This window comes from Salvelinus alpinus, chromosome 17 (genome assembly GCF_045679555.1).
Source record: "Salvelinus alpinus chromosome 17, SLU_Salpinus.1, whole genome shotgun sequence".
Taxonomy (NCBI): domain Eukaryota; kingdom Metazoa; phylum Chordata; class Actinopteri; order Salmoniformes; family Salmonidae; genus Salvelinus; species Salvelinus alpinus.
Window position 1 is genome coordinate 36,674,196 of NC_092102.1, and position 27,289 is coordinate 36,701,484.

A 27,289-nucleotide genomic window follows, 5' to 3' on the forward strand; every position below is an offset into this window, starting at 1 on the left:
CTTCATGAGGTCCCTACCTTGTCACCTGGAATGCATTTCAATTAATAGGTGTGCCTTATCAAAAGTTAATTTGTGGAATTTCTGTCCTTAATGCATTTCAGACAATCAGTTGTGTTGTGACAAGGTAGGGATGGTACACAGAAGATAGCCCTGTTTGGTAAAAGACCAACTTCATATTATGGCAAGAACAGCTCAAATAAGCAAAGAGAAACGACAGTCCATCATGACTTTAAGACATGAAGGTCAGTCAATCCGGAAAATGTCAAGAACTTTTAACGTTTCTTCAAGTGCAGTCACAAAAACCATTAAGTGCTATGATGTTACTGGCTCTCATGACAACCACCATAGGAAAGGAAGGCCCAGAGTTACCTTTGCTGCAGAGGATAAGTTCATTCGAGTTACCAGCCTCAGAAATTGCAGCCCAAATAAATGCTTCACAGAGTTCAAGTAGCAGACACAGCTCAACATCAACTGTTCAGAGGAAACCACTACTAAAGGACACCAATAATAAGAAGAGACTTGCTTGGGCCAAGAAACACGTGCAATGGACATTAGACCGGTGGAAATCTGTCCTTTGGTCTGATGAGTCCAAATTTGAGATATCTTGTTCCAACCGCCATGTCTTTGTGAGACGCAGAGTAGGTGAACGGATGATCTCCGCATGTGTGGTTCATGGAGGAGGAGGAGCATGGAGGAGGAGGAGGTGTGATGGGGTGCTTTGCTGGTGACACTGTCAGTGATTTATTTCGAATTAAAGGCACACTTAACCAGCATGGCTACCACAGCATTCTGCATCGATACGCCATCACATCTGGTTTGCACTTAGTGGGACTATCATTTGTTTTTCAACATGACAATGACCCAAAACACACCTCCAGGCTGTGTAAGGGCTATTTGACCAGCAAGGAGAGTGATGGAGTGCTGCATCAGATGACCTGGCCTCCACAATCACCTGACCTCAAACCAATTGGGATGGTTTGGAATGAGTTGGACCGCAGAGTGAAGGAAAAGCAGGCAACAAGTGCTCATCATATGTGGGAACTCATTCAAGACTGTTGGAAAAGCATTCCAGGTGAAGCTGGTTGAGAGAATGCCAAGAGTGTGCAAAGCTGTCATCAAGGCAAAGGGTGGCTACTTTGAAGAATCTAAAATATGTTTTGATTTGTTTCACACTTTTATGCATACTACATGATTCCATGTGTTATTTCGTAGTGTTGATGTCTTCACTATTATTCTACAATGTAGAAAATAGTAAACATAAAGAAAAACCCTTGAATGAGTAGGTGTACAAACTTTTGACTGGTACTCTATATACTGTATATAAACAAAGCAAAAAAAGAAACGTCCTCACACTGTCAACTGTGTTTATTTTCTGCAAACTTAACATGTGTAAATATTTGTATGAACAAAACAAGATTCAACAATTGAGACATAAACTGAACAAGTTCCACAGACATGTGACTAACATAAATTGAATAATGGTCCCTGAACAAAATCAAAAGTAACTGTCAGTATCTGGTGTGGCCACCAGCTGCATTAATTACTGCAGTGTATCTCCTTCTCATGGACTGCACCAGATTTGCCAGTTCTTGCTGTGAGATGTTACCCCACTCTTCCAACAAGGCACCTGCAAGTTCCCGGAGATTTCTCGGGGGAATGGCCCTAGCCCTAGCCCTCACCCTCCGATCCAACAGGTCCCAGACGTGCTCAATGGGATTGAGGTCCGGGCTCTTTGCTGGCCATGGCAGAACACTGACATTCCTGTCTTGCAGGAAATCACGTACAGAACGAACAGTATGGCTTGTGGCATTGTCATGCTGGAGGGTCATGTCAGGATGAGCCTGCAGGAAGGGTACCACATGAGGGAGGAGGATGTCTTCCTTGTAACGCACAGTATTGAGATTGCCTGCAATGACAACAAGCTCAGTCCGATGATGCTGTGTCACACCGCCCCAAACCATGACAGACCGTCCACCTCCAAATTGATCCCGCTCCAGAGTACAGGCCTCGGTGTAACGCTCATTCCTTCGACGATAAACGCGAATCCGACCATCACCCCTGGTGAGACAAAACCGCGACTCGTCAGTGAAGAGCACTTTTTGCCAGTCCTGTTTGATCCAGCGATGGTGGGTTTTTGCACATAGGCGACGTTGTTGCCGGTGATGTCTGGTGAGGACCTGCCTTACAACTGGCCTACAAGCCCCCAGTCCAGCCTCTCTCAGCCTATTGCAGACAGTCTGAGCACTGATGGAGGGATTGTGCGTTCCTGGTGTAACTCGGGCAGTTGTTGTTGCCATCCTGTACCTGTCCCACAGGTGTGATGTTCGGATGTACCAATCCTGTGCAGGTGTTGTTACACATGGTCTGCCACTGCAAGGACGATCATCTGTCCGTTCTGTCTCCCTGTAGCGCTGTCTTAGGCGTCTCACAGTATTGTAATCTGTAATGTAATATGATTACTTTCCTGTTAAGAGGCATTAGAAGACATAAAGGATCCATCAAATGCATTCGGTGTGTCATCATAGTGGTCACTGACTTGTGGTCAGACTCGCTCAGGTGGAAAAAACTTTAACTTGCATCTTTTTTCAATGCTGAATTAAACGTCATTGAGAAAACATCCTTTCTGAATTTAAAAGTAATCCTCTAGTTTTACATAAGTATCTGTAATATTATTACAATATTTTTGCTGGAAACGTAACTGATTACAGTTTGTTTTTTTGTATTCAGATTACTCCCCAACCCTGTGTTAGTATACTCCCTTGTCTACATTCATCATGGTACCATAACGCCCCCTTAGAAACAGTGTCCACCCTCACTGTACTGTCCTTACGCTGACCTTTCCAATATAATTACTATGTAAATACATTGCTTTAGCTTCTGATTTAGCTTCAATTCATATTGTACTGTTGTTATGCTGTCCCTGTCAATATAATTACTATGTAAATATTGCTTTAGCTTAAATTCATATGAGGTAGGCCCAGCAGTTCTAAAATAAAGAGGGTTGTAATTTACTCTTGCTGGTGGGGTTTGATGCTTGCTGCCCTTTACACTGCAGAGTGTGTCAGGTCTACAGGGCATATACAGTACAGTCTTGTACAGTCTCTCTCTCAGCTGCATGTTCTCCTGACCTGTTGTGCTAAATTATTCCATAATCAACACAGAATAAACATTTAACAGAGAAAACAGTAATCTAACTCCTGCATTTTCAATAAAGCTGTCTTTACAATGAGTGATGTCTGTCTGTGGTGAAAGAATAGATCATTCTTGGAAGACTGTGACTTCAGTCTGGAGTTCATTATCTATCTAATCACCAGAGAGACTACTTTGATTTTCATTTTGATTTATCATTTTGTATTTCACATTTTTTCCACGTTGTGGCATTTTGATGACCACAAAAATTGTTGGATAATAATTATGATTTTGTGCGCTGTGCATATTTAAGTGAAGCTATTTGCATGGTTGATTGAGCCTGGGGACTAAGAGAGTGACACACTGTAAAGGCCTAGATTCACTGGGTTGAAGAGATAGAGTCAACTGTACAAATGGCTTTGTAGATAGTCACTGTGATAGAAAAGTGAACAGTTCATGCACTGTTTTAAAAAAGAAGGATCACCTCAAACTGAGCTTCTTTTTTTTCTCGTTCACTTTACAAACCTAACAAAGGATGACAGATAGGAGTCTGTAACATCACACCATGAGCTAACTCATTTACAAAGCATCACTGATGTAACCTTGATCTCTGTCTTCCGTGTAACCATGTCTCTCTCTCTGTGTTTGTGTGTGTTTGTGTGCATGCCCGAGTGTTTGTGTGTGTGTGTGTGTGTGTGTGTGTGTGTGTGTGTGTGTGTGTGTGTGTGTGTGTGTGTGTGTGTGTGTGTGTGTGTGTGTGTGTGTGTGTGTGTGTGTGTGTGTGTGTGTGCGCGCGCCCCTGTTTTTGTGTGTGTGGCTTATTCCGTGTCTGTTTTCACACAACAGGGAGCACAAAACTGCAGCATCTGCCATCATCGTACATTGTCATGTGGGCCCCACTGAAATGTTACCCTTAAAAAATAGCTTCAGCTGAATCTCTGCAAAAATAAGCTGTACTGAATTCCAAAGTTGAGGAATTAGGAACAACTCCCAAACAGAGTTATGCCATATTCAGACTTAATAGCTATCGTAAAGAGGCTCATGAACTAACACCGGTTGTGGCAAATCATCAACACTGGCACTTCATGCAACCTAATACTCCATAACTTGTTCATCAATATAAATGTTTAGGCTATAAGAAGCCCATTTAGATATCATTGTCTCACTTTATTACTACTTTTAGTATAAGACTAACATTTCCTTTATTGTTTGTGTTTTTGTATGAGCAAGCACGGCTTGTATGAGCAAGCATGTTCTGTTTGTCCTTCTTTTACTCACTCCACTTGATGATTATCATTGTGAAAATGCCTTGTAGGGCTGCACAATTAATCACATTTGAATCTAAATTAAAATATTATGATGTGCAATATCCACATCGTTTCACTTTTTTTTATGCCATGAATGTAACATTCAAATGAAATAAGGGTCCCCTGGGAAACTGACCAACACTTTGGATCCTAAACTGTCACAACAACCTCTACTATACCTGTCTTTTTCATTAGTTGTCATGCCAAACGACACCAACCATAGAAATAAAATGAGTACTCCGATTCTATGATTCCCACAGTGTTTTGATCTAAATCGCAAGTACAATCGCAATAACAATATTTGGTAAAAAAAAAAAGATTATTTGCCCATATCGTGCAGCCCTAATGCCTTGCTTTCGACAAGACTAACTAATCACACACCATAGTGTATCTTATTCACACCATCAACATTTTCAGTAAGCATCTGAACTCTGGCTGAACTCAACTGTTTGAGTAATTGTGACACTGCACACTGAGTGAAGTAACTGTACTGTTGGGGTGTTGACGGCCGGGAACTTTGGTGCCACAGACCATGTGATCCATTAAGGTTATGGCCTCTGATCAAAGACAGTGTGTGTTACTAGTAAAGCAGCTTGAGGCAATTATTACAGTACATCATCATATATAGTAGGCCTGTAATAGAAAAGTGAAGCGAGTTCAATACTTTTAAACAATGCAGATTTGTTCGTTTGCTTGTTTTTGGGTCTGTGTCTCAAATGACACTCAATTCCCTATATAGTGAAATACGTTTGAGGCATAATATGGGGAATAGTGGTGAAATTGGAGATTTGCTTTGGAGATAACTTCGCTCCAGATTTCAGTGAGTGAATCAGAGTGAGAGAGTAGTGTCAACATGGTCTGTGAAATAAAACCACACTCTACATTGAAACAGTACCATCTTGTTCTGACATGGGTGTCTCTGTTGAGGTTCTCATAATGGTTCCACTGTAATTTAGCCATTTAAATGAAGTAGAGGATGTTAATAGAAGAGGACTTGTAAGTAGAGAATGTTTATCCCTGTTTGGTAATAGCCTGAAGCAGAGTTTAAAAAAAGGTGACGAGCCCTCTTCAAGTCTCTTTCTCTCTTGTCACTTTTAGATGGTTAATGTTCAGATTCTCTCTCTCTCACTCCCTTTCTCCATCTCTGTCTCCATCTGATCTATGCCCTGTACTCATGATTGCATCACATCTATATTCCTGCCATTTTAAAATGCCCAGATCCCTGCAGCAGTTATACGTTGAAGAAACCCCTACAGTTTTGTATGTGATCTGTTGCCATAACTACCGTAGCAGAGGAACTAAGCACTCATTTCCCATAAACAGAACAGGCGCCCCCCCCCCCTCTCCCATTGGGTCCCCTGACTGGGTCATTAGCATAATGACTTACACAGAACTCTCCTCCAAGGGCCACCATTTGTGGGTTTTGGAATCATCAATGGAGCCCTGTCATCGTCAAATATGTTTGTCTTATACTGAGGCTTTGTAGACATTACAGCTATGTTCTGCTGTTAAGTTACTCTGCTACTCGACTGACATACCATTTAGACATATTAAGAGGTAGTACACTATACTGCCCTATCAAGCAAAAGAGTAGTAACTGCTCAGAGTGAAACTGAATTTTAAAAAATTGTCCAGACAAATGAACTGTAAGCTGAGATGTGGTTGTCTTACTATGAGTTATTTTTTTATTTATATTGACCGTGACCTTTGACCCTAGACGGCAGTTACTGCCTTCTTGCTTGGTACACCCACTGTATACGTTTCCATGAGGATTTTTTAAAACAAACTTGTGTTCATATATTTATATGTGACTGTCAGTGTCACAGTTTGATACTTGTATCAGCAAAGAACAGTAAATAATACCAAGGTAAACCGTAGACACTGCAGCACAGAGCTCAGTGAAACCAAGGTTTTCCTTGTGTAACGAGTGCGCTGGGAGTCGGGAAGCAAGTTCAGGGAGTGAATAATTTAATAAATGAACGAAACATAATACAAAACAAGAAACACAAACGATGCACAGACAAGAAACAGAAATAATGATGACTGGGTAAGAAACCAAAGAGAGTGACATAGGGCAGGTAATCAAGGAGGTGATGGAGTCCAGGTGAATGTCATTATGCGCAGATGCGCGTAACGCTGGTGACAGGTGTGCGCCATAATGAGCAGCCTGGTGACCTAGATGCCGGAGGGAGCACACGTGACAGTACCCCCTCCCCAACGAGCGTCTCCGGCCGCAGGACGCCGACCAAGATGACCATCCCGGGGATCAGGAGCGGACTAGTCACCTCTGCTATGGCGCGGGAGCATGGCAACCTAGAGCGCCGGAGAGAGCATATGTGACAGTACCCCCTCCCCAACGCGCGGCTCCAGCCACAGGATGCCGACCAAGATGACCATCCCGGGGATCAGGAGCGGAGCGGTCACCTCTGCTAAGGCGCGGGAACCTGTCGATCCAGCTGAGGCACGGGAGCATGGCGACCTAGAGCGCAGAGAGAGTATAAGTGACAGTACCCCCTCCTCGGTGCGGCTGGCCCCAGCCGCAGGACGCCAACCACAGGGTCAATCCCGGGGATCAGGAACGGACCAGACGCCTCCGCTGAGGTGCAGAAACCTGATGAACCGGCTGAGGCATGAGAGCCTATCGAGCCCGCTGAGGCTTGGGAGCCTATCGATCCCACTGAGGTATGGAAACACGTCAAGCCAGCTGAGGCAGGGGAACCCGTCAAACCTACCAAGGCATGGGAATCCAACAAACCGGCTGAGGCCTTCCAGGTAGCTCCGGTTCTGACACCTGGACCCGACAGCACCGCCAAAACAAAAACACTCCCTGATGCTTCCCTTTGGTGAGGCGTCATTCTGTAACGATGTGTGCTGAGAGTCGGGAAGCAAGTTCAGGGAGTGAGTGTTTTAATAAATGATTGAAACATAATTCAAAACAAGAAACACGAACAACACACAGACAGGAAAATGAAACAGAAACAATGACGCCTGGGGAAGGAACATAAGGGAGTGACATACAGTTGAAGTCGGAAGTTTACATACACCTTAGCCAAATACATTTAAACTCAGTTTTTAACAATTCCTGACATTTAATCCTAGTAAAAATCCCCTGTCTTAGGTCAATTAGGATCACCACTTTATTTTAAGAATGTGAAATGTCAGAATAGTAGAGAGAATGATTTATTTCAGCTTTTATTTCTTTCATCACATTCTCAGTGGGTCAGAAGTTGACATACACTCAATTAGTATTTGGTAGCATTGCCTTTAAATTGTTTAACTTGGGTCAAACGTTTTGGGTAGCCTTCCACAAGCTTCCCACAATAAGTTGGGTGAATTTTGGCCCATTCCCCCTGACAGAGCTGGTGTAACTGAGTCAGGTTTGTAGGCCTCCTTGCTCACATACGCTTTTTCAGTTCTGCCCACACATTTTCTATAGGATTGAGGTCAGGGCTTTGTGATGGCCACTCCAATACCTTGACTTGGTTGTCCTTAAGCCATTTTGCCACAACTTTGGAAGTATGCTTGGCGTCATTGTCCATTTATAAAACCCATTTGCGAACTAGCTTTAACTTCCTGACTGATGTCTTGAGATGTTGCTTCAATATATCCACATCATTTTCCTACCTCATGATGCCATTTTGTGAAGTGCACCAGTCCCTCCTGTAGAAAAGCACCCCCACAACATGATGCGGCCACCCCCGTGCTTCACGGTTCGGATGGTGTTCTTCGGCTTGCAAGCCACCCCCTTTTCCCTCCAAACATAACAATGGTCATTATGGCCAAACAGTTATATTTTTGTTTCATCAGACCAGAGGACATTTCTCCAAAAAGTACGATCTTTGCCCCCATGTGCAGTTGCAAACCGTAGTCTGGCTTTTTTATGACGGTTTTGGAGCAGTGGCTTTTTCCTTGCTGAGCGGCCTTTCAGGTTATGTCGATATAGGACTCGCTTTACTGTGGATATAGATACTTTTGTACCTGTTTCCTCTAGCATCTTCACAAGGTCCTTTGCTGTTGTTCTGTGATTGATTTGCACTTTTTGCAGCAAAGAACATTCATCTCTAGGAGACAGAACGCGTCTCCTTCCTGAGCGGTATGACGGCTGCGGGATCCTATGGTGTTTATACTTACGTACTATTGTTTGTACAGAAGAACGTGGTACCTTCAGGCGTTTGGAAATTGCTCCCAAGGATGAACCAGACTTGTGGAGGTCTACCATTTTTCTTCTGTGGTCTTGGCTGATTTCTTTTGATTTTCCCATGATGTCAAGCAAAGAGGAACTGAGTTTGAAGGTAGGCCTTGAAATAGATCCACAGGTACACCTCCAATTGACTCAAATGATGTCAATTAGCCTATCAGAAGCTTCTAAAGCCATGACATAATTTTCTGGAATTTTCCAAGCTCTTTAAAGGCACAGTCAACTTAGTGCATGTAAACTTCTGACCCACTGGAATTGTGATACATTGAATTATAAGTGAAATAATCTGTCTGTAAACAATTGTTGGAAAAATTACTTGTGTCATGCACAAAGTAGATGTCCTAACCGACTTGCCAAAACTATAGTTTGTTAACAAAAAATGTGTGGAGTGGTTGAAAAACGAGTGTTAATGACTCCATCTTAAGTGTATGTAAACTTCTGACTTCAACTGTATATAGGGCAGGTAGTCAAGGAGGTGATGGAGTCCAGGTGAGTGTCATAATGTGCTGATGCGCATAACGATGGTGACAGGTGTGCCCATAACGAGCAGCTTGGTGACCCAGAGGCCGGAGAGGGAGCATACGTGACACCTTGTTTTCACTGTAATTTTTTGCAGTTACTGCAAACATGAACCCCCATTTTCTCCATAACACAACACAATGGAGGCAGAATATTTGTCCACATGAGAAAGCATGTATTTAATGTATACATTTTTTAAATATTCAGCCAGCAGTACTCTGTATAATTTAAAGGGCATTGGTTGAATTTATGCTGCTGCAAGAACACATTGTAGGCACACAGTTCAATTCAGCATGGGAGATTTATGCAAATAAAAATATATGATGGAGGAGCTTTTATCCCTACTACTTAGCAGCAGAATGTGTGCTTTGTGTGTGGGGTCTATATTTGGAGACAGTGTAATTAACTTAACATTGCATTAAAATCAGGACTGTTTAATAATGAATTGCCTATTAAAATGCCTACACTCTTAAGGGAGGGGAGTCTGTTTACAGTTGGGTGAGCTGTGTTGTTTAGATGTTTGCACAAAACAGCTTATTAAAAAAGCTGTGATCACCGCTCAGCAACAAACCAAAACACATGACATTGATGGGGAGGGATGCACCTTGTGGAAAGTAACATAAGGACAAAGCCAAGGACAGGGTACTGTATCTCATCCTCAGGCTGGGTACCTGTCTACCTGATGTTTACCTGATGTTTACGGGAAAGGGATATAGGGATGAACAGAGCTTTGTGTAATTTGAGCTTTGAGAAATCTCTTTTCACTGAAAAATAAACAATTGATCACAAAAAAAACAATGTCACAACTTTACCTTGACAACATGTTGGCTACAGCAGAAACGGAGATGACTTCATGAATGTAACATTGTTGACCCTTTACTTTCTCCTCTCAGTGATCTGCAACTTCCGGAGCTCAGTATGTCAGGCCCTGGTTCTGGAGATAGGAGAGACTGTGCAGATCCTGGAGAAGACTGAAGGTAAGAGCTGCTGAGTAACCCTTTATAGAGAATACTAGTGAGTAACATTGTAAAGTTTAACCACTTTACCTTAATCTAAAAACAGCACTTCAAGTTCAAAGTGTGTGTATGTGTATTAAGGGTAATAGTCATAGTCCTTGTTCAGCTGGTTGATATGCATCTTTAATCTGTCTTTAGGCTGGTACAGAGGGTTTTCCACCAAGAAGCCTTCCATCAAGGTAAACATATCAATCAATCAATCAATCATATTCTCTTCATTTTGCAGAGGGGTCCTTTTAGACCAGGCAGCTATCAGACATCGTTTGTTTGAAGCTATTTATTTACAGCAACGTGTTTCCTAATGAAAACCTCCATACCAGCACAACAAGCTAAGAAAAGTAAGCATGTTTGGGTGCAGCAATTAGTATGTGTTGTTAGGTGCAATCAAGGATATTTTGTCTCTCTTTCCTCTATGCAGCAAAGAATACAATACACATTTAGATTTCTGGAGGCGTTGTATTGGACGAGTAGTGGTTAACGTACAATAAGAGTTACACAATTTATTTTCTCAGTTCACCACCTTACAGAGCCACCCACATATACTATTAATTTACTACAGAGCAAGGGCTCGATTTTTGTCTGGTGCTAGACGGTGCCAGTGTCAAATGCAGGTTAGTTTGCAATTTTGTCATGTAAAAACTGGCGCACGGACATTTTCCAGCCCTAACGCCAGGTTCGGCAATTTACCTGTCTTACAGTATATCAGTTCCTGAAAAACGGATATACTGTTCCTATATAGTGTATCCTTAAAAACATGATCAAAAGTGCTAATGTCAGGCAGCGCTGATGTGGATATTTAAGACCAACCAAAAGCTGGTTTTAGCGGTAACGCAGTTGGTTATGGCATGAATTTGGACAGCGGAAACACAGCCTATCCAACCGTGACGCACACTGCCCATGTACGAGTAGTGCTTTTGGTGCCTGTATACTTCTTACTTAGAAACCCATTTCGTTTGATTTGATTAAAAAGCAAGCATAGCCTCCTCTCTTCTCAATGAAGGCTTTTTTTGTCTGCCCAATGCAATCGCGAAGTAGTCAAGACTGTCGATAAAGGAAGGGGTTGGCTCCTGAGACAGCTTGGAAATACATCTTAATCCCCAAAGCTTTATTAAAATATCAAATTTGAGAGGTGTAAAACAGTGAGCTGACATTCCCTTTTTATCTATGTATTGTAGGCAGGCCAACATTATTTTTGCCATGCAGGTCCCGTTTTGGACGTGCGTAAAACCCGCTCCATGATGTAGGCTACGTGTCTATGCCCATCATGAAACAAAAGATGAGAACCTCGGTGAATACCGGTGAACCTCAGTATTTAGAAGTTATCTGTAACCTGTCAAAATAGCTTGTTTTCTGTTTCATATGTTCAAAACCCAAGCCCTCCCTTAGACCTACTATAACAAAGGCTGGTTCATCAGCAACGCGTGTCTTTTAGATCCTGGCGATTCTATGATATCATGAGATTTTACATACATTTCTTCTTGTTGTTGTCAATAAAAAACACAGCTTGTTTTTTGTTTAATTTTATTACAACCAAATTTATTAGAATGATTCACCTTCCTGATTTTATGGTGACAATGTCCGTGGCGCGCTTGCAATGCAACTCTTGGAGATGTGTGAATGCGATCTGATGTGTAAAATGGTTCCGATTATGTTCAGAAAACAGGCCTATTTGTGAGCAGTATAACGGGGAGTGGACGGGTATAACGGGGATTGGATCTTTGTCCAGCTACTGTGAAACGTTTGGATGTGTGTAAAACCCTCCATAGTCTGCGTTGTTTTAATGTTATATGCCCAAGGGGAGAAATTATGGTGCCTGTGAGTGAGACATAGCCTATTTAAAACAAGTTGTTTTGTTTAGAATTTTATTCGAATTATTCATTATTTTTAGGCCTCATCAATAATTCATGTAATTTTGCTTATTGACAATGTTTGGCTGGTCCATGCTCAGCAATAATGCAATTTACAATAGGTCTAGGTGCCTCGTAAGGATCCGGAGAAGGCGAGTGGGAAAGCTGCCGTTACCGTCAATATCACTCCGCAACGTACAATCATTGGACAATAAATTAGACGAGGTACGATCACGAATATCCTACCAACAGGACATCAAAAACTGTAACATCTTATGTTTCACGGAATCGTGGCTGAATGATGACATGAATATTAAGCGAGCAGGATATATGCTGCACCGGCTAGATAGATCAGCACACAGACCGTGCATATTTGTAAACAGCAGCTGGTGCACGGAATCTGAGGAAGTCTCTAGATTTTGCTCTCCTGAAGTAGAGTATCTTATGATAAACTGTAGACCACACTATTTGCCAAGAGAGATTTCATCTATACTTTTTTGTGGCTGTTTACTTATCACCACAGACAGACGCTGGCACTAAGACCGCACTCAGTCAGCTGTATGAGGAAATAAGCAAACAGGAAACTGCTCACCCAGAGGCGGCGCTCCTAGTGGCCGGGGACTGTAATGCAGGGAAACTAAAATCAGTTTGACCTATTTTCTATCAACATGTTAAATGCGCAAGCAGAGGGAAAACAATTTTAGATCACCTGTGCTCCACACACAGAGATGTGTGCAAAGCTCTCCCCTGCCCTCCATTTGGTAAATCTGACCACAATTCTCTACTACTGATTCCTGCTTACAAGCTAAAATTAAGGCAGGAAGCACTAATGACTCAGTCTATAAAAAAGTGGTCAGATGAAGCAGATGCTAAACTACAGGACTGTTTTGCTATCACAGACTGGAACATGTTCCGGGATTCTTCCGATTGCATTGAGGAGGACACCACATCACTCACTGGCTTTATCAATAAGTGCATCGAGGACGTCGTCCCCACAGTGACTGTACGTACATACCCCAAACAGAAGCCATGAATTACAGGCAACATTCGCACTGAGCTAAAGGGTAGAGCTGCAGCTTTCAAGGAGCGGGACTCTAACCCGGAAGCATAAGAAATCCTGCTATGCCCTCAGACGAACATTCAAACAGGCAAAGCGCCAATACAGGGCTAAGATTGAATCGTACTACACCGGCTCCGACGCTCGTCTTATGTGGCAGGGCTTGCAAACTATTACAGACTACAAAGGGAAGCACAGCCACAAGCTGGCCAGTGACACGAGCCTACCAGAAGAGCTAAATCACTTCTATTCTCACTTCGAGGCAAGCAACACTGAGGCATGCATGAGAGCATCAGCTGTTCCGGATGACTGTGTGATCACGCTCTCTGTAGCCGACGTGAGTAAGACCTTTTAAACAGGTCAACATTCACAAGGCCGTGGGGCCAGACAGAATACCAGGACGTGTGCTCCGGGCATGTGCTGACCAACTGGCAGGTGTCTTCACTGACATTTTCAACATGTCCCTGATTGAGACTGTAATATCAACATGTTTCAAGCAGACCACCATAGTCCCTGTGCCCAAGAACACTAAGACAACCTGCCTAAATGACTACAGACCTGTCGCACTTACGTCCGTAGCCATGAAGTGCTTTGAAAGGCGCTGGTAATGGCTCACATCAACACCATTATCCAAGAAACCCTAGACCCGCTCCAATTTGCATACCACCCAAACAGATCCACAGTTGATGCAATCTCTATTGCACTCCACACTGCCCTTTCCCACCTGGACAAAAGGAACACCTATGTGAGAATGCTATTCATTGACTACAGCTCAGCGTTCAACACCATAGTACCCTCAAAGCTCATCACTAAGCTAAGGATCCTGGGACTAAACACCTCCCTCTGCAACTGGATCCTGGACTTCCTGACGGGCCAACCCCAGGTGGTGAGGGTAGGTAGCAACACATCTGCCACACTGATCCGAAACACGGGGGGTCCCTCGGGGTGCATGCTCAGTCCCCTCCTGTACTCCCTGTTCACCCATGACTGCGTGGCCAGGTACAACTCCAACACCATCATTAAGTTTGCAGATGACACAACAGTGGTAGGCCTGATCACCGACAACAACGAGACAGCCATAGGGAGAAGGTCAGAGACCTGGCCGGGTGGTGCCAGAATAACAACCTATCCCTCAACGTAACCAAGACTAAGGAGATGATTGTGGACAACAGGAAAAGGAGCACCGAGCACGCCCCCATTCTCATCGACGGAGCTGTAGTGGAGCAGGTTGAGAGCCTCAAGTTCTTTGGTGTCCACATCACCAACAACCTAGAATGGTCCAAACACACCAAGACAGTCATAAAGAGGGCATGACTAAGCATATTCCCCCTCAGGAAACTAAAAAGATTTGGCATGGATCCTCAGATCCACAAAAGATTCTACATCTGCAACATCGAGAGCATCCTGACTGGTTGCATCACTGCCTGGTACGGCAACTGCTCGGCCTCCGACCACAAGGCACTACAGAGGCTAGTGCGTTCGGCCCAGTACATCACTGGGGCTAAGCTGCCTGCCATCCAGGACCTCTACACCAGGCGGTGTCAGAGGAAGGCCCTAAAAATTGTCGAAGACCCCACCTACCCCAGTCATGGACTGTTCTCTCTACTACCGCATGGCAAGTGGTACCGGAGCGCCAAGTCTAGGACCAAAAGGCTTCTCAACAGATTTTACCCCCAAGCCATAAGACTCCTGAACAGGTAATCAAATGGCTACCCGGACAATTTGCATCCCCCCAACCCCTCTTTACACCGCTGCTACTCTGTTTACCATATATGCATAGTCACTTTAACTATACATTCATGTACATACTACCTCAATTAGCCCGACTAACCGGTGGCCCCGCACATTGGCTACTCGGACTATCTGCATTGTGTCCAACCACCCGACAACCTCTCTTTTACGCTACTGCTACTCTCTGTTTTGTAACGGCAGCCGGGATCGGTGTGTAGCAGGGATCGGACCAAGACGCAGCGTAGTTCGTGCTCAACATGTTTAATGACAGACGATAAACGTGAACACTATACAAATACAAAAATAACAAACGTGGCAAAACGAAACAGTCCTATCTGGTGCAGAGAAACACAAAGACAGGAAACCATCACCCACAAATCCCAACACAAAACAGGCTACCTTAATTTGGTTCCCAATCAGAGACAATGACAAACACCTTCCTCTGATTGAGAACCACATCAGGCCAATTGACAATCCCCACATAGAAACACAAAACATAGAATGCCCACCCAGCTCACGTCCTGACCAACACTAAAACAAGGAAAACACACAAGAACTATGGTCAGAACGTGACATGTTTACCATATATGCATAGTCACTTTAATCATACCTACATGTACAGTTGAAGTCAGAAGTTTGCATACACCTTAGCCAAATACATTTAAAATCAGTTTTCACAATTCCTGACATTTAATCCTAGTAAAAATTCCCTGTCTTAGGTCAGTTAGGATCACCACTTTATTTTAAGAATGTAAAATGTCAGAATAATAGTAGAGAGAATGATTTATTTCAGCTTTTATTTGTTTCATCACATTCCCAGTGGGTCAGAAGTTTACATACACTCAATTAGTATTTGGTAGCATTGCCTTTAAATTGTTTAACTTGGGTCAAATGTTTTGGGTAGCCTCTCACAAGCTTCCCACAATAAGTTGGGTGAATTTTGGCCCATTCCTCCTGACAGAGCTGGTGTAACTGAGTCAGGTTTGTAGGCCTCCTTGCTCGCACAAGCTTTTTCAGTTCTGCCCACAAATTGTCTATAGCATTGAGGTCAGGTGTAACGATCGTCTTCGGGAGAAAGAGAGGAGGACCAAAGCGCAGCGTGGCAAGTGTTCATGATGATGTTTAAATTAAACTCAGAACACTAAACAAAACAATAAACGATGTGAGCAAACGAAACAGTACCGTGTGGCGACAAACACTGACACGGAAGATAAACACCCACAAACCAAAAGACAAAACAGGCTACCTAAATATGGTTCCCAATCAGGGACAACGATTGACAGCTGCCTCTGATTGAGAACCATATCAGGCCAAACACAGAAATACAACACAGAAACAAAACATAGATTACCCACCCAACTCACGCCCTGACCACACTAAAACAAAGAAAATACAAAAGAACTATGGTCAGAACGTGACATCAGGGCTTTGTGATGGCCACTCCAATAACTTGACTTTGTTGTCCTTAAGCTATTTTGCCACAACTTTGGAAGTATGCTTGGGGTCATTGTCCATTTTGAAGACCCATTTGCAACCAAGCTTTAACTTCCTGACTGATGTCTTGAGATGTTGCTTCAATATATCCACATAATTTTCCTACCTCATGATGCCATCTATTTTGTGAAGTGCACCAGTCCCTCCTGCAGCAAAGCACCCCCACAACATGATGCTGCCATCCCTGTGCTTCATGGTTGGGATGGTGTTCTTCGGCTTGCAAGCCTCCCCTTTTTCCTTCAAACATAACGATGGTCATTTCGGCCAAACAGTTATTTACATTTACATTTAAGTCATTTAGCAGACGCTCTTATCCAGAGCGACTTACAAATTGGAAAGTTCATACATATTCAGTTATATTTTTGTTTCATCAGACCAGAGGACATTTCTCCAAAAAGTACGATCTTTGCCCCCATGTGCAGTTGCAAACCGTAGTCTGGCTTTTATATGGCGGTTTTGGAGCAGTGCCTTCTTCCTTGCTGAGCAGCCTTTCAGGTTATGTCGATATAGGACTCGTTTTACTGTGGATATAGATACTTTTGTACCTGTTTCCTCTAGCATCTTCACAAGGTCCTTTGCTGTTGTTCTGGGATTGATTTGCACTTTTCGCACGAAAGTACGTTAATCTCTAGGAGACAGAACGTATTTCCTTCCTGAGCGGTATGATGGCTGCGTGATCCCATGGTGTTTATATTTGCGTACTATTGTTTGTACACATGAACGTGGTACCTTCAGGTGTTTGGAAATTGCTACCAAGGAAGTACCAGACCCTTTTTTTTCTGATGTCTTAGCTGATTTCTTTTGATTTTCCCATGATGTCAAGCAAAGAGGAACTGAGTTTGAAGGTAGGCCTTGAAATACATCCACAGGTACACCTTCAATTGACTCAAATGATGTCAATTAGCCTAATCAGAAGCTTCTGAAGCCATGACATAATTTTCTGGAATTTTCCAAGCTGTTTAAAGGCACAGTCAACTTAGTGTATGTACATTTCTGACCCACTGGAATTGTGATACAGTGAAATAATCTGTCTGTAAACAATTGTTGGATAAATTACTTGTGTCATGCACAATGTAAATGTCCTAACCGACTTGCCAAAACTATAGTCTGTTAGCAAGAAATTTGTGGAGTGGTTGAAAAACAAGTTTTAATGACTCCAACTCCAAAGTGTATGTAAACTTCCGACTTCAACTGTACATACTACCTCAATCAGCCCGACTAACCGGTGCCGGTAAATAGCCTCGCTACTGTTATAGCCTCGCTACTATATATAGCCTCGCTTCTGTTATTATTCACTGTCTTTTTACTGTTGTTTTTTATTTCTTTAGTTATCTATTGTTCACCAAATACCTATTTTTTACTTAAAAATTGTACTGTTGGTTAGGGCTTGTAAGTAAGCATTTCACTGTAAGGTGCATGTGACAAATTAACTTTGATTTGATTTAGCCCCTGTATCAGTGTGAATGCCATGTGATTCCTTAGAACAAATGGGTTCAAGTTAACATATTTAGCAAAGATAGGTCTACATTTTGTTATTTTCGTTTCTGTAAGCCATTTAAGAAACTATAAACTAACATCTGAAATGGAGTTAATTCCAAGGCAATACATAAAAAAGTACCATAAAATACACAACTTGAAGCAACCACATATTTCGCCATGGAGGACGTTCAGATTGGCCAGCGAGGAGCCAAGCCTCGACACACCCACAACCCAGCCCTTTTGCGTCAACGCCATCAAGTGCGCGGGTAATTGTGATAGTGAAAATAGCAAAACTATTTCTGACACACCCCGCTACCGCCTGCACTTAGATTTACCATTGCATTAGGTTTTGTTAAAATACAGCCACACGTGTTTTACCGCTCATACAAAGAGGCCTATATTGTGGCATCAAGTGTACTTTTCACCATTCATCTCTCTTCCAATGAGATGAGTATAGGGTTGTTAAATTCCTGGAATTTAAATTTCCTGGTTTTCCCCGAAATCCCAGTTGGATGGTTCCCTGAATCGGGATGGAATATGCATGAAATCTAGAGTCCTCTAACCAAGATTTCTGGAAAACCAGGGAATTTATTGAAAATTCCAATAATTTTGCCACCCTACATGAGTGTAAGAGGAGAGTATGTTGGAGCATCTAAGATAAAAGCCTGCAGCAGTTTGTGTTTAGCTGGGAGATGAGAGTTAGAGGGGAGGAGGATGTGGTCTGAACCAGCAAGTATCTCCTGCCATCCCATCCAGAGACCCTGCACAGCTGTTGTTCTGACATGCAGCTCCATGTAAATTGGCACACTTCTCCTCCAGATTGAGCTCGATTAACACAAGGCCTAGATAGGTACAGTAAAAAGAAAATACCCTTACAGCTGCTAAAATGATCCTATATTTTAATAGCAATGTTTTGATTACTAAGTGTCTCTTTGTCAGGCTGACCACATTACTTTCGAAATCAAAGAGCATTCAAACATTGTGCAGGTATTCATCTTATTTTTTCTATGGTATCATTACATTTTACATTAACATTTTAGTCATTTAGCACAGTAGTTCCCAACCGGGGGTACAAGGACCCCTGGGTGTACTTCGCCTATCCACAGGAGGTACAGTACTTAAGAAGACTCTTGAGACCATAGACCTACTGGTAAAATGCACAGGAGGGGGTACTTCAGGAGTACGCCAGTCAGAGCAAAATTCAGTTTGTGCTACAGTAACCAAAAAATGCTGGGATCCACTGATTTAGTAGACACTCTTATCCAGAGTGACTTACTGTTAGTGCATTCATCTTAAGATAGCTAGGTGAGACAACCACATATCACAGTTGTAGTAATACATGTTTTCCTCAAAGAAGTTATCAGCAAAGTCAGTGCTAGTAGGAAAAGTCAAGTGCAAGTTTATTTGTTATTTTTTTGGGGTAGGGATAAGACTGAGATTTCTTATTTAAGATACTCGTTGAAGAGGTAGGGTTTCAGACATTTTCAGAAGATGGGTAGGGACTTTGTTCCCCTAGCATCAGGGGGAAGCTGTTTCCACCAATGGGGTGCCAGGACAGAGAAGAGCTTTGACTGGGCTGAGTGGGAGCTGACCTCTGGTTGGGGTGGGACAGCCAAGAGACCAAAGGTAGTACTATACCTGCCTGCAGCTGTGGAAGTTTATTGGATGTGTGTACCTTGCGTACACTATGTTTGAACTAAATATGTACAGTACCTCCAAGCAATGCACCACCTTGGTTGCTGCCAATGATCAATATTCTGCACTGCAGTAAATTATTATTAAATATTACTGACACATCCTCTTCCGATCCAATCGATTGTTTAGTAAACCATGTCTATTACCGTACCCGTTCCTCCGGCTTCATATTCGAACTCAAAATGTCTGACATCTGATACCAGTCACTCAGTCAGTATCTTAATGAGCTGGGAAACCAGTGATGCCTTAGCCTGGCCCCGGTCCCCGATCTGTATGTGGTTTACTCGTCTACAATGTCATGACAGTGCTGGACAGAGGGATAAAGCACTAACCTACAGATCTGGGACCAGGCTACAGATACCTCTTTTGTCTCATCATTCTTTGAAACCGACCTGAAGTCAAAGGTCAGTAAGATTTAGAGTTATGTCAGATAACATACTGTTCCAGAAAGACACACAAAAACTTCTCACAATCCTGGCAGATCTCTCAAGGTCTTATGTGATGCTAATGCCCGTCCTGCTTTCACTACTTTCATGAGCTATTTACAGTTCCCCACCAACATGCCTCCATTTTGTTATGTACTCTTCCTCCCACGCTCCCTCGCTCATACTCTCCCTGAGCTGCCACAATCAGCTGTGCTCACTGTGGCCAATTTATCACATCTGTCAGATTATAGCAAAAAGAGGAACTGTATGGGGGGCAGTTTGCACTGTTCTGTCGTCCCCAGCTCAGCTACAATTGGGCTGGCACTTCTGCATATGCAGCTTGTGTGTGTGTCTGGGTTTGTGTGTGTGCATGCATGCTAGTGTATGTGTGTATGTCAGAGAGAGTTAGAGCAGTATTAAAATAGCCACAATCTAAGAGTAGCTTGTTGCTACAGTAGTCTGTCTCTGTCAACACAGCTCTATTCCTCTAACAACTGCTCCACATTACAGTTGACCAAAGCATAACAAGTACAACATAGGACACACATGCAACATGTGGGACATACTGTTTACATGCATGTAGACCACAGGACTATGGTCTTCAGTTGCAGGACCTTGCTACTCTCTTTTTAACACTTCTGCCCTATCCATCCAGCAGGGTATATTCCCAGCCAGCTATGTCCACCTGAAGAAATCCACAGTCAGCAACAGAGGGTGAGTCTCTTCCTGTTAAGTCATAAGACCACTGTGATAGATGAGATAAGTGGAACAGGAGCATTGGTTCATGGAAGTCAAAGGAAGCGTTGTCTTTCCCACAACATACTGTCGTGCTGCCATTGGGTCAGATTCAATGATGGGTGGTGTGTGCATGTCTTGCCCATTTCTGTTGCCTAATTTCCCTCATCACTGATCTGTGAGGATCTATACTTAAACAGCATTAGTTCTGCTTTGCCAGCGAAGCATGCCAACACACACACACACACACACACACACACACACACACACACACACACACACACACACACACACACACACACACACACACACACACACACACACACACACACACCCTCCAATGGACACACAAGACAGTAGTGGTCATCAGAGCTGTTCAAGGCACAAAAGCTGTTCATGTCAGTGGAAGCAGAGAGCAGGCAGAGCAAAGACAGGCAGGCAGGCAGGCAGCTATTTATCAGCTAGTGTTGATGGAGATTAGGATAGGATCAGTGACTTTACAGTGTGGACTGGGAGGATATTTCACAGTGTGGAATGGGAGAATACTTCACAGTGTGGAATGGGAGAATACTTCACAGTGTGGAATGGGAGGATACTTCACAGTGTGGAATGGGAGGATACTTCACAGTGTAGACTGGGAGGATACTTCACAGTGTGGACTGGGAGGATACTTCACAGTGTAGACTGGGAGGATACTTCACAGTGTGGACTGGGAGGATACTTCACAGTGTAGAATGGGAGGATACTTCACAGTGTAGACTGGGAGGATACTTCACAGTGTGGACTGGGAGGATACTTCACAGTGTGGAATGGGAGGATACTTCACAGTGTGGAATGGGAGGATACTTCACAGTGTGGACTGGGAGGATACTTCACAGTCTGGAATGGGAGGATACTTCACAGTGTTACACCAACGCCCTCCAGTGCCGCTATAGCACATAGGACCTAGTCAGAGAGCTCTCGTTTGCTTTTAAAACAATTACATTTTAACATTTAAATTCACATTTCTGTCATTTAGCAGACACTCTTATCCAGAGCAATTAGGGTTTAGTACCTTGCTCAAGGGACCATCGACAGATTTTTCATCTAGTTGACTAGGGGATTCGAACTAGCGACCTTTCAGTTACTTACCTAACGCTCTTAACCGCTAGGCTACCTGACGCCCAATCATCAATTAACGGTGCAGAAGTTGGTATTGTGACACTTCCCCGCTCAGAGTTGCACTTGAGATATGTGCATTGCTGTTCAGTGTGGTTAATGATATGAAACATCTACAGATGTAGGAACTTAATTTGATCACTCTTTTGTTGCTGAGAAATTTCCTACACAGCATGAAATTGGAACTTGTAGTGTATTCAAGGTTTAAGAAGGCTTGTAAAGTTTGTAATTTCCACTTTAAAATGTCAGACTTGATTTGCCCTAAAGAAAAATTTATCAACCCCTACAAATAATGTCCATGAATTAGAAACCACATAATAATTCACATTTCATGTTGCTGCAAGATTATTTTCCTACTGTGGAAAACTGGCTCAAATTAACATCATACATCTGTACGGTTTCTCCTCAGTTCTCCCAATGCATCACATCTATGCTGGAGATATAGAGTATCATTCTAACTTGTTATGTAATGGAGACTGTCTTATGATTTTAACTAGACCCATTTTATAAAGAACAAAATGTAAAAGGTAGGCAATGCATAGTTGTACATTATGGAATACAAAACCACAGTGCAGAGAACCACATCTCACAACAACCTGGTGTCTTCTCTCTTTGTCTTGCTGAAGGTCTTTCTCTTGTCTTACATGTAGTCTCATGGTTGGCACTCTGAACAATAAATGTCTATTGTGTTTTTGCTCTAATGATCCATTGTAATCCTCATTTCACAAAATGAAAAGCTCATTACTGTGTAATGTTTTATTTTGAATCATGAGTTATGTCATTACAGTGTCAGCTCAGGGCAGTGATCTAAATGTGTGTGTATGTGTGAGTGAGTGTGTGCATACATGCTTGAATGTGTGTATGTATCCATGTGTGTTTGTGCATGCGTTCAATCATTTGTGTTTTTGTTTCTCTATTTGTTTCCATCTCTGTCAAATCTGAATGTTTCTGAGTGTCTGACTCTGTTTCTATAACTGTGTGTCTCACCCTAGGGTGTGTGAGACGGTGGTGCCTCTGGAAGACCCTATCATCACTGAGACCACCTCCACCCTGCAGGAATGGGGCGTGCTGTGGAAGCAACTCTACGTGGTGAGTACCGTTCACCTCTCACTGGGAGACCTCTGTCTAGTGGCGAGGAAACACTGGGTCCGTTTAGATGCAATATGCAGGGTTAGAAGATCATCAGAAAGGGAACAAGAAAAGAGCTGCATCCATCCTTGCATTACATACACAGCTCAAGGGATTTGATGAGAGACATTTTTAGCTACAGTATGCAGTTTTCATCCACCTCATTCAATACCTGAAAAACCCATGTCTATTTGCAAGATACTGTGGGATAGTAAGAAACAATTGGGGTTGAACACACTGTACTGCGAATACAGCCCCTTCCCATGAATCCCCATAACATGTCCTAAAGGCTGTCACTCCACTCTGTCTTCATATTACTGTAAAACCAAAAATAGTCATTGGCCATAAATAATGTCCTAGATAGCTAGCTGTCATAGGCAATTTCACTATATGTCACTCTGCTCTTACCACAGCTCTTTGCCTAGCCTCGTCCCAGATCTCTATGTGCAGTAGCCAACTCCTCTATCATTGGGATGCCATTCATACCAATGATAGTCAGAGGAGATAGCTAAAGCCCACACAGATCTGGCCCAGGCTAATGTTTACCTGTCATGGTCTATTATAACATCAACTTAAAACCCAATCCAGTTCTGTACATTCAGCCAGCATCCTCATCCTCCTCTCACTTTATAAATGTTCCATGAGACCTAAATAAACCCTTATCATGCTAAGTGTAGAGGGGGCAGGAGCCAGGAGGATAGCTGCAGCTTGAGCTGAGAGGAGGGAGATGTTGTCGAGCTGGCAGCGTGTTTTTACGTAACCTCTCACTGAGGACTGCTCATGCTCAGAGGAGCCCAGGAGCCTGGGGCAGGACTGTGGTGATGTAACTTCCTGTCAAGCACGACTAATACAAACCATTGATTTAACACTGCACTCATTCTGCCCCCTGTTTGGTAGCCAGTGTAGCCAGTCACCACCACGGTTACCATCCATAAAAAGCAGGATGTATCATTGGCTAGATGTTGACACGTTTATTAGATTTTTCCTTGAATGTTTTGCCCTCGAGACATTTTGCTGCCAATTAGAATTCATAGTGGTACTTCAGGGAGCGATGGCTTGAGCATTAATGTGTATCTGTTGTAATGTACATAATTAGGCCTTACAGAACAGCCGTCCGAGATGCCTCATCAACTCTGACTAAAATCTTTGTTTTCCTCCAGCCATGAGCAGTTTGAGAACATGGAATGTTTACCCTCATTAAATGTACATGAACGTTGTGGATGCGCTTAATCTTTGCACTTATTTAAACAAACCTGGGAAGTAGTGTGCGCTGCTCAATTAAAAGTGATGTCCTTGGTCATGGAGAAAAGTTTGTTTCCATGAAGCTGTGGCTGATGAAACCCTGTATCACATGTAGGTCAGCTGAGTAGGACTTAAAAAATATTATTTTCCTAATTAATTATGTTTGTACTCATATGGTAACTAGGTAGCCTCCAATGGAATTCATATGGTAAATAGGTAGCCTCCAGTAGAACTCGTATGGTAACTAGGTAGCCTCCAATAGAATTCATATGGTAACTAGGTAGCCTCCAGTAGAACTCGTATGGTAACTAGGTAGCCTCCAGTGGAACTCGTATGGTAACTAGTTAGCCTCCAGTGGAACTCGTATGGTAACTAGTTAGCCTCCAGTGGAACTCGTATGGTAACTAGGTAGCCTCCAATGGAACTCGTATGGTAACTAGGTAGCCTCCAATGGAACTCGTATGGTAACTAGTTAGCCTCCAATGGTACTCGTATGGTAACAAGGTAGCCTCCAATGGAACTCGTATGGTAACTAGGTAGCCTCCAATGGAAATCGTATGGTAACTAGGTAGCCTCCAATGGAACTCGTATGGTAACTAGGTAGCCTAGTAGGACTTTAAAAAAAAAATCTTCTTAATTAATTATACTAGTATTTTAGCTCTATCATATGGTATCATATGTAACCTCTAGTAGAAAAGAAAGATCCTTGTTGGTTGTTAATAACAGAGAAATAGGCTTCACTGAACCATTTTCCTCAATAGTTGCATAATTCCGGCATAATTATTTCATGACACAGCCATGTCACAGTGTGTTTTATTAACACTCATTACACTTTCATAACCCTGACCTTCTACTCTCAGGAGGAACACCTGCACTCTGACAGTAGCTAGTTGGTTAGCTGTGTGTTTCATAATGGAAGTATATTTAAAACCAGGGATCGAATCATGAGGCTGCCTGGAGCTGGAGGTACTGGGTTCTCTCATAGCAGACCAGGGAACTCTCATCAACATAGAGGTACTAACATGGAAACGTCATTGTTCAGACCAATATACAGTAGGCATACTATAGTGTGAGAGTCTCCAAGACTCAATGTGTATTGAACCATGTAATGTCATATGCAATGTTCTATGTTTTGATCATATTGTTGTGTATGTGATCCACACAGAAGCACAAGGTGGACCTGTTCCACAAACTGCGTCATGTGATGAATGAGCTCATCGACCTGCGCCGGCAGCTCATCCAGGGTCACCTGGCCCAAGACCAGACCAGAGAGATCAAACGCCACATCACTGTGCGCCTGGACTGGGGCAACGAGTGAGTTATTGTACTGTATCGCATAGGCAAGAGACCATATTGAGTGTGACCGCGTGTGTGTGTATAACACTGTATCATGTTACAGTATATAATGTAGATGTAATGTAATGACACAGTCATTTAGCAGATGCGTCTATCCAAAGAGACTTCTAGTACCTATCATAGTACTTATGCAGTACTCTATAGTTGGCCCCAAGGGGAATGAATTGATCCCAGGTCCTTGGTGTTGCCAGCAACATGCTCTAACCATCCGACGGGTGTTCCTATGTTGTGCTCCTATCTTTTTAAAGTTTGGAGCACCAGTGCTACCAACAAAAATTGTAATTTAGAGCCCTGGACATGATGCTGTGCTGTTGATGAGAACATTGTCAACATCAGATATAAATTCCTGCTGTGCCCATAGAAGAGGAAGCAATGTGAATGATATTGTGCTTACTGAATGATGTAAAGTGAGCTGTCCTTACTGATTGATCCTACGTTATCAACTAGATTAGTAGCCACCCGTAGAGAGAGCTCTCTGGGCTCCGTCCTCATCATCCAAGGAAGAGCTTAAAATGAAAAGGCCATCTGTTGGGTCAACTTGAACTTTTCCCTTAATCTTAGTTAAATGGATTTGGGTGAACTTTAGATACTTAAAAAATATGTATATTTAGCTAAACTGCATACAACATAAAAACACTGTTTAGTTGGGAAGTTTTATGAATGTTAACGTGCTGCCAATGAGCTAATTAGTTGTTCAGACAGTGCTTATTAATGAGGGTATTCTTTCGATGAGGAAATGCTTTTTGAAATATTTTTTTTGAATGTCAGTTGTGTTTTCTTGGATGGTTAATGTTATGATTTGTGGACTCCCCATCTCTCTCTCTCTCTCTCTCTCTCTCTCTCTCTCTCTCTCTCTCTCTCTCTCTCTCTCTCTCTCTCTCTCTCTCTCTCTCTCTCTCTCTCTCTCTCTCTCTCTCAATAGGCACCTTGGCTTGGACCTTGTTCCTAGAAAGGAGTTTGAAATGGTGGATCCGGATCATATCAGTCTATCTGAACTCTACAAATTGGTACTGTGAACATATGAAACGTTATCTGTAATTGGTGCATTCTGTACATGGCCATATTATGTGGGTGTTATGTGTGAATGCAAATGTATTACACATCGTTACCTCTGTCAACCCCCTGGCCATTATCGTTACCTTTGTCAACCCCCTGGCCATTATCATTTACCTTTGTCAACCCCCTGGCCATTATCGTTAGCCCTGTCAACCCCCTGGCCATTATTGTTCTCCCTGTCAACCCCCTGGCCATTATCGTTATCCCTGTCAACCCCCTGGCCATTATTGTTCTCCCTGTCAAACCCCTGGCCATTATCGATATTTCTGTCAACCCCCTGGCCATTATCTTTATCTCTGTCAACTCCCTGGCCATTATCGTTATCTCTGTCAACCACCTGGCCATTATCGTTAACTCTGTCACCCCCTGGCCATTGAGAAAACAGTGACCCTCAAGATGCAGGTCATGAATCTTGTTCTAGAGGCAGCTCTGGTCACTAGCTGGCACAGCCACAAAGTCATCAATTATTACTATTTTTTTAAACCTAACCCTAACCACACTGTTAACCTTAATGCCTAACCCTAACCTTAAATTAAGACCAAAAAGCAAGTTTTTTTTCTTTCATGAATTTTTACAATATTGCCAATTTTGTCTTTGCAGCTCAGTTCTGCCTCCAGGACAAGACTCATCCCAATAAAAGTCAACCTGCCCTCAAGATGTGCATTTACTATGCATATACAGTGGGGAGAACAAGTATTTGATACACTGACGATTTTG

The 27,289-nt window shown here is 42.8% G+C and overlaps 1 protein-coding gene across 1 annotated transcript in view; it reads left to right on the forward strand.

Annotated features, from left to right (window-relative positions):
• Window positions 1-27,289, forward strand: part of LOC139542888 (dedicator of cytokinesis protein 3-like) — an 85,541-nt gene that overhangs the window by 16,313 nt on the left and 41,939 nt on the right. Inside the window, exons 2-7 of the mRNA XM_071348840.1 lie at window positions 10,047-10,130; window positions 10,308-10,348; window positions 20,556-20,611; window positions 22,783-22,879; window positions 25,326-25,474; window positions 26,439-26,523. Of these exons, the coding sequence (XP_071204941.1) occupies window positions 10,047-10,130; window positions 10,308-10,348; window positions 20,556-20,611; window positions 22,783-22,879; window positions 25,326-25,474; window positions 26,439-26,523 (512 nt within the window). The remainder of the gene's footprint in view (window positions 1-10,046; window positions 10,131-10,307; window positions 10,349-20,555; window positions 20,612-22,782; window positions 22,880-25,325; window positions 25,475-26,438; window positions 26,524-27,289) is intronic.